Raw genomic sequence first — 13,319 nt, 5'->3', positions numbered from 1 at the left:
ATTTAGTATGTATCCAGATACACTTCTGTCCTACAAAGCTCCAATTCTGTCCTTCACCATGGAATAGCGCTGGTCACCCCTAATAAATATGCCTCTCCATTATATTCAGTCACTCATGAGACCATTTTTACACAGGCAAGGATCAAAGGGGTTTCTCTGGATGTTTCGTCCCAGTTAAACTGAATACATTACAGGATACTACATCCTTAAAACCTCAAGTTCCCTGAATCACTCATGGCAAAAATACAGTCTTTGGATGTTAGCCTGGATTTTTTCTTTCATTCTGTACAATGTGAACATATAAGCAGAAAGAGAAAAAGGAAATTTATTATCTTACTGAATTAACTTGTAACACTTAAGAACCTAACAAGTGATAACTCATTTTTAGTATCAGCTATACATTTGAGAGATTCTCCAATTGTCAAGTGCCTTTTCAAGCTAAACTCCCTAACTAATATTTTATCTGAATATGACTGACCTGAATTTTTGCATCATGATATCTTAATTTGGTGAATCATCTTAAGATTACTGTCAGTTGGTCGCTTCTCCTTATATGATAACTACGTGTTTTCTGTTTAGTGCAGAACAGTGTACCTGCACCTATCTTTTCTACTGCACTCCAGCGGACATTTTTATTATATTAGTGTCTACTTCAATTCCCACTGCTGCTTACCTGTGAGACCTATAACTTAGGAGGCGCTAAGAAAATAAAAGATTTATGTGATGTTTTATTTTTATTTATTTATTTTTTGAGACAGAGTTTTGCTCTGTTGCTCAGGCTAGAGTGCAGTGGCACAATCTCGGCTCACTGCAGCCTCTGCCTCCTGGATTCAAGTGATTCTCTTGCCTCAGCCTCCTGAGTAGCTGGGACTACAGTCGCATGCCACCACACCTGGCTCATTTTTTGTATTTTAGTAGAGACGAAGTTTCGCCATATTGGCCAGGCTGGTCTCGAACTTCTGACCTCAGGTGATCAGCCTGCCTCAGCCTCCCAGTTTTACATATATTTTAAAAAATCTATTTTCCCCCTTCAGACTGCCAAAATACCTTCTTTTATGGACAAATTTAATTGCTTTGTGAAATTTTAGGCTGTGCTTCTAAGAATTCTTAACACCAACTTGATCTTTAAAGTCTTTTCTTGATTTATTTCTTTTTTTAGGCTAATAAAAATACCAGGCCATTCTCAACCATTTTTTAGTCTCCACACCATTCGTAAAATATATCCCAATTAATAACAGTTTTCCTTACATTACTTGTGCAGATATCAGTGTTCTGATTCTGCACTGTCCAGTATGGTAGCCACTAGCCACAGGTGACTATTTGAATAAATTATTTAAAGTCAAATAAAAATTCAGTTTCTAAGTCACACTAGCCACATTTCAAGTGCTCAATAGCCATTATGTGGCTAGTGACTGCAGTTAGTACAGATATAGAACATTTCCATCATTGTAGGAAGTACTATTAGAAAGCGTTGTTCTAGAAATCTAATTTCTGCTTAGTTTTTCGGGGGAAGATAATTTTAAAAAATATATGTAAAACAGTATTTTACATCATCTAGGCAGGCTCAGCGGATCTATTTAGAAATATAAATCTTGGCCAGGCACAGTGGCTCATGCCTATAATCCCAGCACTTTAGGAGGCTGAGGAGGGCGAATCATTCGAGACCAGACTGGCCAACATGGTGAAATCCCATGTCTACTAAAAATACAAAAATTAGCCAGGCGTGGTGGCTTGCACCTGTAATCCCAGCTACTCAGGAAGCTGAGGCAGGAGAATCACTTGAACCCTGGAGGCGGAGGTTGCAGTGAGCTGAGATTGCGCCAGCTTGGGTGACAGAGTGAGACTCCATCGCCAAAAAAAATATATATATATATAAATCTTGCAGATAACATGATAAATGATAGAATTATTTGATTATCTTCCCCCGAAAAACTAAGCAGAAATTAGATTTCTAGAACAACGCTTTCTAATAGTACTTCCTACAATGATGGAAATGTTCTATATCTGTACTAACTGCAGTCACTAGCCACATAATGGCTATTGAGCACTTGAAATGTGGCTAGTGTGACTTAGAAACTGAATTTTTATTTGACTTTAAATAATTTATTCAAATAGTCACCTGTGGCTAGTGGCTACCATACTGGACAGTGCAGAATCAGAACACTGATATCTGCACAAGTAATGTAAGGAAAACTGTTATTAATTGGGATATATTTTACGAATGGTGTGGAGACTAAAAAATGGTTGAGAATGGCCTGGTATTTTTATTAGCCTAAAAAAAGAAATAAATCAAGAAAAGACTTTAAAGATCAAGTTGGTGTTAAGAATTCTTAGAAGCACAGCCTAAAATTTCACAAAGCAATTAAATTTGTCCATAAAAGAAGGTATTTTGGCAGTCTGAAGGGGGAAAATAGATTTTCCTATTTCTCAGGCCAAAAATTTACAGTACAAAAGAGTGTAGGTAAGGTTATGGTTGACTAGAAAGCAGAAATGGTTACCAACATACCTACACATTATATATTACACTTGTGAAATTTAGATAACTCAAGTGACAGGGCTCTGTGAAAAAACTACAAAGCACTACACACATATATCACTATGTACTTTCACTACTGCTATTATTGTTATGGTTCTTGCCTCCAAGGAACTTGCAAACAGGTAACTGCCAAGGCTTTGCTGGCTGACCATAGGTTTTGGTGGATATATGGACAGTGATACCACTTTATTTGTACTGAAAACATGACAACCATGGCTATCATTGGGTCTTAACATCGTTTACTTTTTTAAACAGTAAACTGAGTAGTACTTTAACCCAAATTGTGGACCACTGGTGTACACACAATAATTGAAGGAACAATATAAGAATCTAGTACGTGAAAATGGCTCACAATTCCAGTGTTTGGGTCTCTATTAGACCTCAAGGCATGTGATTCATCCCTGAAGGCATGTTCCCTGGATCTTTTAAAGAGAATTATAGTATCTCCCCTCATTAAACAACAACAAAAATCAAACATGTATGCTTGGGTTCCAGGACTTTCTAGGTTCAAGTTTAGCTATTTACTACGTTTTCAAATAAATTCGTTTTACCTTAAGACAGATTAGCCTCTCCTGTGGAAACATGGTAGAAGTGGGGACTGATTTAATAAGGGTTTGGCATCAGTAATTCATATAAAAAAACAGAAGTCAAATCTTCCATTACCACTGGAACAGAATAAAACTATATTATTGGCAGTACATGGGGACAACTGTAAGGGACTCAAACACTTCCTCCACACCATGGATGTAAGGGAGAAAAAAAGGATACCCTCTGAGGGTAAAACCCACTTGCACAATGGCTAAGGTAGCACTCTGTTGAAATCAACCAAGAGACTCTCTAAAGGTGTTTACCTAAGCTCAGAATTTGGAAGCCTCTACGTGTTTCCAAAGGTGATATAAGTTTAATCTTAGGAAGCAGGCCTGGAATGTGCTTGTCACTTAGTGAACTGTATTGTAGCTTGGTTTGAAAAAGATTGTGTGAACAAAGGAAAATGGTCAGCATAAAAATAAGTCCAAAGACCCAGACAGTGGCAAGCTTTACTGCTCAGCATTACTTAGGGAAAACCCAAATAGTCTCTGTGGCAGGTGTGTCCTAATCATGGATTATCTATCCAAGTCCCTTTGTTTTGATTCCATTCTCACCAAGCAACCTTGTGATTGTAATTTGGCTTCCCATGTGGGTTGTCTATAAAGAGAAAATGCACTAATCTCTCAGTTCGACCTCACCAGTCTAATTAACAGCTGTAGTTCTCATTTCAGATGAACAAATTGGCATTAGGGCAAGTACATGTGAGTCTGACCATCCACAGTGTGCTAACAGGGTTGGATTTCTGAGCTTCTAAGAATATAAGCTCCTCATTCACCACTGAACCTCCTGTGCCTAGAACAGTGCATGGTTCCTGACAGCTACTCAGTAAATACCAGGCTGAGATCCAGAGACCTAAGATGACTTCTTCTAGCATTTTTCAATTCAAATTACAATATATACTAAAATTGGCATAAATGCTCGGTATAAAAGGATCAGAAAATGGATTCCACTACAAATAAAATATTTAAGTACCATAGCATTAATATGACCTAATGCTAATTTACTTGATACAATACACATTAAGCAATTAGAAATGCTTTGTTTTTAGGCCTAAAACATCATTTTCTCTTGAAAAACTTCCCCATGACAAGCAAAAGCATTCAAAATCATTCAGAAGCTTAACATATTCAGTACTCAAAATGGTCATTTTTTTAAAAAGCTCGCTTTTAAAAGTGTAAAAATTTCTCCCACTGAAAATATTTTGAAAAGAGCTAGCCCGACATTTCTCTTTTTCACCTTTCCCTAACTCTGTAATTTACTCTAATATCCAGTGGGGTTATTCCGTATCAGATCCAATAAAGGCAACAATGAATAAACAGTGCTGCTCAATTATCCAGTTCCACACTTTCATTATAGCAAAGCACATCTGGCTTTGCTAGAATGTCACAAAACCAAAACCCAGAGATTCCATCTTCAGCATCGGGCAAAAATAGCCTCTTACAGAAAACAATGATAACCTCCAGACAATGTAAAAAGCCACTATCTGAAGGCACTGGAGTGCAACAAAAAACCTGCCAAAAATGGAGGGATGTCTACAATTGGTAAAAAGGAAAGGCACCAGGCAACATGCCCATTTCTTCTGGCTTGAAGAGCCAGAAGACAGAGTTCAGGGTGACTACCATCGCTGGAAAAAAAGAAAAGACACAAATTACCAACATCAGCAATGAGAGATGACACCATTACCAATTCTAGATATTAAAAGGATAAAAAGGGAATGTTATTTAAAAATTTCGTGCCAATAAATCAGACAAATTTCTTGAAAGGCACAAACTATTATACTAAAGCTCACTCAAGAAGAAACAGACAACCTGAATGTCTGTCAAAGAAACTGAACTTGTAGTTAAAAATTTTTAAACAAATAAAAGTCCAGGCCCAGATAGCTTCAGTGGTGAATTACTCCGAACATTTAAGGACAAAATAATACCATTTCTACACAAACGCTCCCAGAAAATGGAAGAGGAAGGAATATTTCTCAATACATTGTGAGGGCAGCATTACCCTGGTCTGACCAAGACTTACAAAGATATTACAAGAAAAGAAAATTTCAGACCAATATTCCTCATAAACATACATGTAAAAATTCTAAACGTTTTAGTTAACTAAAAATTCAAAAATAAAGTATTCATAGACCATGACCAAGTCGGGTTTATCCCAGAAATGCAAGGTTGACTTAACACCTGAAGAAGCAATCATTATAAATCACCATATTAACAAACTAAAATATAAAACAGAACAAAACAAGAAAAATCTTATGATCATTTCAATAGACATAGAAAAGGCATTTGAAAAAATCCAACACTCATTAAAAAACTCTCAAGAAAGTAGAACAAAAAGGTATTTCCTCAACTTGAAAAAGGATATATAAAAAAAAATCTTCAGCTGACAACATACTTAATGCTGAAAGACTGAATGCTTTCCCCCTAATATCAGAAACAAGATAAGGATTTTTTATCTCACCACTTCTATTCAACAGGATACTGGACCAACATGCATTGGCTTCACTGGTGAATTCTACCAAACATTTAAAGAACAGCATCTCAAATTCTTCCAAAAGTAAAGAGGAAGGAACCATTCCAACCTCATTTTACAAGGCCAGCATTACCTTGATACCAAAGCTAATCAAATATATGAAAAGAAAAAGAAAACTACAGGCCGATCTCCTGATGAACACAGATATAAAAATCCTCAATAAAATACTAACAAACCAAATTCAACAGCACATTAAAAAGGATCATATACCAACATCAAGTGGGATATAATAATAACCACAAATACGGTGGTGAAATGCTGTAGAAAGAGCTCAAGCTATGTCAGACTGAACTACAAGAAATGGCTGATATTCAACCATTTTTGCTCTTAAAAAAATATGGCAATTATATATGTTACAACCATTAGTAGGGTTTAGACACAGACTGGAGCCAAAATGACTGCATTTGAATCCTGGCTCTACTCATTATTAGTTGTGTGACTTTGTGTATGTTACATAACCTCAGTTTTCTCAACTGTAACATGGGTATACAGCAGTACCTACTTCATAGGCTTGTTCTGAGGAGTTAATGAGTTAACATATATAAAGCCTCTAGAACAGTGTCTGGCTCATGGTAAAACTAGGTCAGTGTGAGCTATTATGCATTAAATCCTGGCTCTGGCACTTCCTTTTTTAGTGACCTTAAGAAGGTTCTTCAACCTGTTTCCTCAAATGGTAAAACGCAGAGGTTGAATTTGACTACCTAGAAAGTCAGGACCAGTTCTTAAATTATATTATTGTACAAATGTAAAAGCAGAGGACAAAAGCCATACTACATGAACAAAACAATATCATTTGCTAAATGATTGTCTGAGGTCATTCTTTAGTTTCTCTTGGAACTCACACATGGACCTCAAGGTTAGAAATCAATGTCTAGGCCAGGTGCGGTGGCTCACACCTGTAATCCCAGCATTTTGGGAGGCTGAGGCAGGTGGATCACGAGGTCAGGAGCTCGAGACTAGCCTGGCCAAGGTGGTGAAACACTGTCTCTACTAAAAATACAAAAATTAGCTGGGTGTGGTGGTGGGCAGCTGTAATCCCAACTACTTGGGAGGCTGAGGCAGGAAAATCGCTTGAACCCAGGAGGCGGAGGTTGCAGAGAGCCAAGATGGTGCCACTGCACTCCAGCCTGGGTGACAAAAAAAAAAAAAAAGAAATCAATGTCTAATCAGTTCCTGGATTGAAATCAATTAGCTAAATCAGTAGTGTCCAGTAAAATGGCTTCCTATCTTATTTTTATAGCAAACTACTTCATCTCCAGTCATTCCAAGAAGTTCAACAGACATAACCGTTATTTGTTTAAATCCGACAATGTGCTGAATGCCAAGAACGTTTACATGCTGAGTATAGAGTAACATCACAAAGCAGTTAAAATGATAAATGTCAACCCAGAGCCAACCACCTCGGTTCAAATCCTAATTCCATTGTTACATCTGTGACCTTAGGTGAGCAATTTAACCTCTCTATAGCTGCTTTCCTTTTCTGAAAAAAAGGAAAAATAATATCACAGGGTTTCTATGAGGATTAAGTCATGTATGTAAAATACTTAGGATAGTGCCCAGAGCATAGGGAAAAAACCCATATTAGCTAGATCAAAGTCAGATGATTTTTCAAAAGCTCTCAAAACCAAAATAATTTTAGCATATTTTAGTTCGGCAAATAAGGGTAGGCCATCCAACATGTTAAGGATGCCTCTCAAGACAAGTAGCTCACGCCTGTAATCCCATCACTTTGGGAGGCCAAGGTGGGCAGATTGCTTGAGGTGAGGAGTTCGAGACCAGTCTGGCCAACATGGTGAAACTCCATCTCGACTAAAAATACAAAGATTAGCCAGGCATGGTGGCGGGCACCCATAGTCCCAGCTACTCAGGAGGCTGGGGCAGGAGAATCACTTGAACCTGGGAGGCGGAGGGTGCAGTGAGCCGAGATCGTGCCACTGCACTCCAGAGCAAGACTCCATCTTGGGGGAAAAATAAATAAATAAAGTAGCAACACATTATCCAAAACTTAGATGCCAAGCTACTCTTACCTTGTCTCATAAAAAGGAAGAAACTATTAAGAATATATGACCACTCTAATCACAGGTAAATCTGAATAACAAATCACATCAAATAAAGTCACTTACTAACTAGAACATCTTTAGTTTTTTGCTCTTTAAACAATTCCATCTTCCATTTCCAAAACGTATACAAATATTAAAATAATGCTTTTCTTTTAACTTGGTATTACTAATTCTTATTGACATCGGATATATGCACAACTATTTACAAGACCATATAACATTACTTTTAACTGTGTATACTTTCCACCCTGAACCATTAAGCCAGTCCTTTGTTTCACTTCCTCTTTATATTAGTAGCCAAGTGATTACCTGCCCATACTTTCAGTTTCTTTAGCCCATAGAAGCAATTAATGGCAACAAAAAAGCTTAAATGCTTTATAGAGAAAGTTCAACTCTGTACCCATTAAAGAACTCCCTCCACCTCTCCCCACTCACCTTAGCCCTTGGCACCTACCACTTAAGGATTCCATAAGGATGAGAGATAGATAGCAGTCTTTTTCCCAAGATCCCAAAAGGCAAATATATCTACTTCTTACTCTACTGTAACTGCCAGTGAATTGCATAGTGCACCTGTGTTGTGTGCACCTGCACACTTAAAAATGGTTAAGATGGCAAATTTTCCATTATGTGTTTTTTAATACAAGACAACACAATAAGCTTTTTAAAATAAAAAATTAAAGACAAAAAGTTAATTATTTGAAAAAATATATTCACCTAATAACTTTTCCATTGCCTTAACAGGAACATATAATACAAATAGAATGCTATTAAAGTTCTTCCCAAAACAATACAATCTCAGCGTTTCAAATAATTTTAGCCCTACACACCCAAGTTAGTTGCTCAGAATGCCTTTAGTGTAACCAAAACTTAACAAGACATTTTCCCTGTGAGCAGGATTTTACCAAAATATGCATACAGCAAGGATGATTAGAAAGTTATTTGGTCAAATCTTTTTGTATTGTATTTCATGAGCACAAACCCAACTTAGCTGAAACTCCCCCTCCCTCAAAAAAGCAGAGATAAACTGATAAAACTGTATGTAAGTCTGCCTATTACCAGTACTGGTTTTTAAATATGCCTTGAGAAAGCTTGGGATTCGGTCAAACATTGCTGAAAAACACACATCTTGACCCAGTACTGAATCCTAAGAATAATGTCCATCAATAACTGAAATAAAGAAATCCTCTGAAGTATCAATTACCAAGGATTAAACAAAAGATTTGCTTGAGTTTGAAGGAAAAGCAATTCTGGTTAAGAAAAGAATGAATGAGAAATACACTTTCAGCTTGTCTTAGGCCTAGATCACATTCATCAACAATTTCAAGCTCATGTTCTTCCTGGTTCAGTTTTGCTATCATTTGTTCGTATTTTAATAGTTTACAGGCACCCAGTTTCTCTTTCTCATACTACTGGCTGCCAAAATTCTCAACTACAGATTTTTTAAATGTCATAAGCACTTGAGAAAATAAGAAATAATCATGTAAAAACACAGTGAGAATAAACCAAAGCAGTTTCTCCATCAGAAAATGAGGCCCCGTGCTTTGTGACAATCGTTCTAGGGAAGTTGTTTTGACAGTCATCAATAGCAAATAGAAATGTGTCCCTAGCCTATATTAAATAAAATATTTAAGTACAGTTTTGTAAACTCCAAACTATCCACAGATCTATAACAAGGTTGAGAAAGGCACAAACTACTGTCTTTTCACATGCTTTGCTATAGCTTATAGCTTTTCCTGAATAGTTTCCAGCTCTTAACCAATTTAGGAAAAGAAAAGGGGGGAAAATGCTGTACAAATCAGATTTACCCAACTAAACTGGGAAAAAGAGGAGAAAAGAGCCTTTAAAAAAACCGTGCATGCAATAATTATGTTTTCCTACTTTACCCCCTTCCTTCACCATGCATTACATTATCAGCATGAGTCTTCCAGATGACTTTTAAGTGGCAATAAGAGAGTAAGTATTCTGTTAACTGGGTAAAAGGTGGATAAAATAAATATAGTCAGCTCAGACTTTCTGAAGACTATGGAACAGCTGAAGTTACTTAATACAAACGATAAAACCTGCTTGGACTATTGACTCAACAACTACACTGTTTTACTGAGACAGTCATTTTCTTATATAATGATTCAATACTTTCTAAATGCTGCGGTGGTGTTCTATAGCAGTTATAAGAGCAGTGAGATCCAATCAGATCTGGCTTGGGAAGGTACCTCTAGGTTTTATATCAACCCTGATTCTGGCTCAGTGGGACCTTATGGACTTACATTTTTTCATCCGTAAAATGAGGGGGCTGGACTAGAAGGTTCCTTTCAGCCTAAATGAGATGAGTCTAAAAATCTAACGTTTAGTAATCTTTTAAAATATCTTCTACCTCTGTCGTTTTAATTTCAAAAAGTTCTACATTGTGCATATAACACAACACAAGAGTAAACACAGACACATTCCTCTTTATGGTTTCTATGTTCTAAGAATCTTTGGAGCTCTACGTACAATCCTCCTATTGAAGACTACAAAGCTGTTGGTTTCATAAATTCGAAAGATTAAAAGGAGAAGCAAAGGCTTCTTAAGGCAGTAGGCTTAACACTCTGGCTCAGAATATATGCAGTGAGACTCTAGGCCTTGAAAGCATCAGAACCATTCCCACAGTGCTCGTGTGTACATCACTGTTTCAAATCACTCTGATAATGCATTTGCGTGCTCTAGATTCTGGCTGGTAAAATGATACTACTCAAAAGGAGTAAAATTAATATGGCTACAAAAGAACATCCACTGTAAAATTCCACAGATGCTTTCTCTAAAACATATTAACCCACCTGGCACACAGAGCAGCAACTCTTTGGGCTTCTCACTGTACAGCATGGACCTCAGTTAGTGCTTCTGTACCACAAGCTATAGACACACACTGGTATCAACAGCAAAATGCAGTGGTGCCAGGAATTTATCACTTCAACCATTCATTACCAGATGGCAAAACTAAGGACAAACCACAACATTAAAAAACATGGGGTGGAAAATTTTTTCAGGACTTTGACTCTGAATTTAGTTTTCCTGAGGTATTTGCTAATAATGGATTTTATAAACACAAAAAAGAAAAAAAAAACCCCACATAATTTAAAATTTGAGCAGTAAAAGTTCGTATGTACGTAACATCAAACACATTTAAAAAAAGACATGGTGTGATTATATCTGTTTAAAATCCCACTAGTCATCTAACAAATGAACAGTTAAACCTTTTGCTTTCAAGATAATACCAAGTTTCATGAAAGAATCTCAAAGAACGTTGTATACTACATGTCATTAACTCCCATAAACCCTTGACAAGTGTGGCAAAAAGCCAATGCTCCAAATATTATAAATGGGGAGAGCGGCACAAAACAATTACACAATTGATGTGTCAGAAATTATTCAGCAAAGAACCCTGAAAAGAAAAAGCAATTGGTTGGGCTCCCAATTCAGCTTTCTAACTTTATTTTGAAGCTACCTTTAAATAGCATAAGGCAAGGAACCAGAGTTCATAATGACAGAAAAATAATCTCAGCCCAAGGTATACAAGCCCGCATAGTATATACAACAGTGTGGTCTCAATTGCTCCTTCCCAGGGGATTAGAATATTGATGCTGAATTTAGGCAAGAAATCAGACAAGCAGAGAAACCCAGTGCCCAGAGCTACTGAGCGAAAAAGGTAAAGTCCACGCTTGGCCCTGAATAAAGTAACAAGAGTACATTTGGCATGGTCAAAAACTTCTGCTTGTTTTTTTTAAATACAATTCTGAGATACACCTTGCAGGCAACAATCTTCTATTTTCTTGTACGCTTATGAAAAATGTGCCCTTGGTTCAAATACTCATCCTCTAGGCATTGCTGCTGAGGAGGGAGCAGCCTGGGATGCTAAGCTGGGCTGTAAAACTGAATCAAGCTGAGGAATGGGCCACTGTCAGGCTGACACACAACAGGTGAAAGAAACTGAAGCAGGGAGGGCAGAGTGGGCAAGGATTAGCAGCATCATCCCTTCCAAAGATGTACTCGTGGGGCCTTACTGCATGATATGTGATAATCCTACATATGCCACTCAAAATCACAGAATCAGCCTAGAGTTGGAAGGCACTTTAGAGGTCATCTAGTCTCACCTGTAGCCAAAGAAGCCCTCTCTTTTCAATTATGTACTTGTAATGATCTGGAAGCTTGTACCTGAATTCTTTCACTACTTGAAAGGGCAACTCCACTGTTAAGTAGAGAGAATTGGTAGAAAGTATCTTATCACTAATTCCTATCAATAAACCATATCTCTACCTTCTGGAGCTACACAGTATAACTCTCAGCCCTATCTTTACATGACAGTTCTAATATTACAAAACATAAATGCAAAACTTACACATTTCATTTGCAATATGGGCCCATCCCACCAGCATACAAAGCATTTATGACGTTGACTCAGGTATTCCTTTATTTAAGAAGTGTTATCTACCATCTGAGAGAGATTAACAACAAGAGCAGCTCATCTTTATTGATCACTTACTAAGGGCCAGAAACTATTCTCAGTGCTTTACATTTAATAACTTATTTAATCTTCTCAACAAATGTTATGAGGTAAATATTCTGTTGATTCCTGTTTTATTATAGATGAGGAAACTAAGACACAGAGAGGTTAGGTAACTTTGCCCAAAGCCACACAGCTAATAGGTAGCAGTTTGACTCCAGAAGGAATGCTCTCAGCACTCTAGCTCCCTTGCTCAGGGAGCCCACAGTACGGTACAAAAGAACTTATAGCCATCCTTCTTGCTTTGTGGCATACCTGGAAACCTGTTAAGCTCATGTTCTGTTTACATCAAAATCACTACAAATAACATTGTTCAGTACAGGGTCACTAAGCCTCACCACATAATAATAAAGGTGTCCCTCCCAGTTGATGATAACCCACTAATAAAACCTTTCCAGAGTATAGTTGTTCTGCAAACAAGAGATCCCTGATTCTATTTGCATTCAGTTCACATTGTTTGATTGGACAAGAAAGATATCATGAAAAACTTTGTTAGGTCCCTTGATAAAATCAAATTATATATCCTTGTTTAGTAAACTTATCAAAGGTAGAAAAACAAAATTGGTCAATCCTGTTTTTTCTCTTGGTCTTAGAAGTAACTAACTGTGGCGATGTTGTATCAGGTAGGTTCTTTCACACACTGCTAGTAAAAGCAGAAATGAGTATATCTATCGTGTACGTACCCCCATTTTCTTTATCCAGTCTACCACTGATGGGCATTTAGGTTGATTCTATGTCTTTGCTATTATGAATAGTGCTGCAATCAACAGACACATGCATGTCTTTATAGTATCATAATTTATATTCCTTTTGGTATATATCCAGTAATGGGATTGCTGGGTCAAATAGTAGTTCTGTTTTTAGGTCTTTGAGGAAGCACCACACTGTCTTCCACAATGGTTGACTAATTTACAGGTATAAAAAAGAATGAGATCATGTCCACTGCAGGAACATGGATGGAGCTGGAAGCCATTATCCCTAGCAAACTAACACAGTAACAGAAAACCAAATACTGCATGTTCTCACTTATAAGTGGGAGCTAAATGATGAGAACACATGAACACACAGA

The 13,319-nt window shown here is 37.2% G+C and overlaps 1 protein-coding gene across 6 annotated transcripts in view; it reads right to left on the bottom strand.

Moving 5' to 3' along the window:
• POLA1 (DNA polymerase alpha 1, catalytic subunit) overlaps positions 1–13,319 on the bottom strand; it is a 307,953-nt gene that overhangs the window by 217,270 nt on the left and 77,364 nt on the right. Inside the window, exon 27 of one of the 6 annotated variants that reach the window (XM_074030246.1) lies at positions 10,566–10,686. The exons of the other annotated variants lie outside the window; for them this stretch is intronic. Coding sequence (XP_073886347.1) covers positions 10,660–10,686 — 27 coding nt within the window. The 3' untranslated portion in view covers positions 10,566–10,659. Of the gene's footprint in view, positions 1–10,565; positions 10,687–13,319 lie in introns of those variants that run through there. 6 annotated transcript variants of the gene reach the window in all.

The sequence above is a fragment of the Macaca fascicularis genome, chromosome X (genome assembly GCF_037993035.2).
Source record: "Macaca fascicularis isolate 582-1 chromosome X, T2T-MFA8v1.1".
NCBI classification, from domain to species: Eukaryota; Metazoa; Chordata; class Mammalia; order Primates; family Cercopithecidae; genus Macaca; species Macaca fascicularis.
Note: the sequence above shows the minus strand (reverse complement) of the source record. Positions and strands in the feature narration are given on the sequence as shown.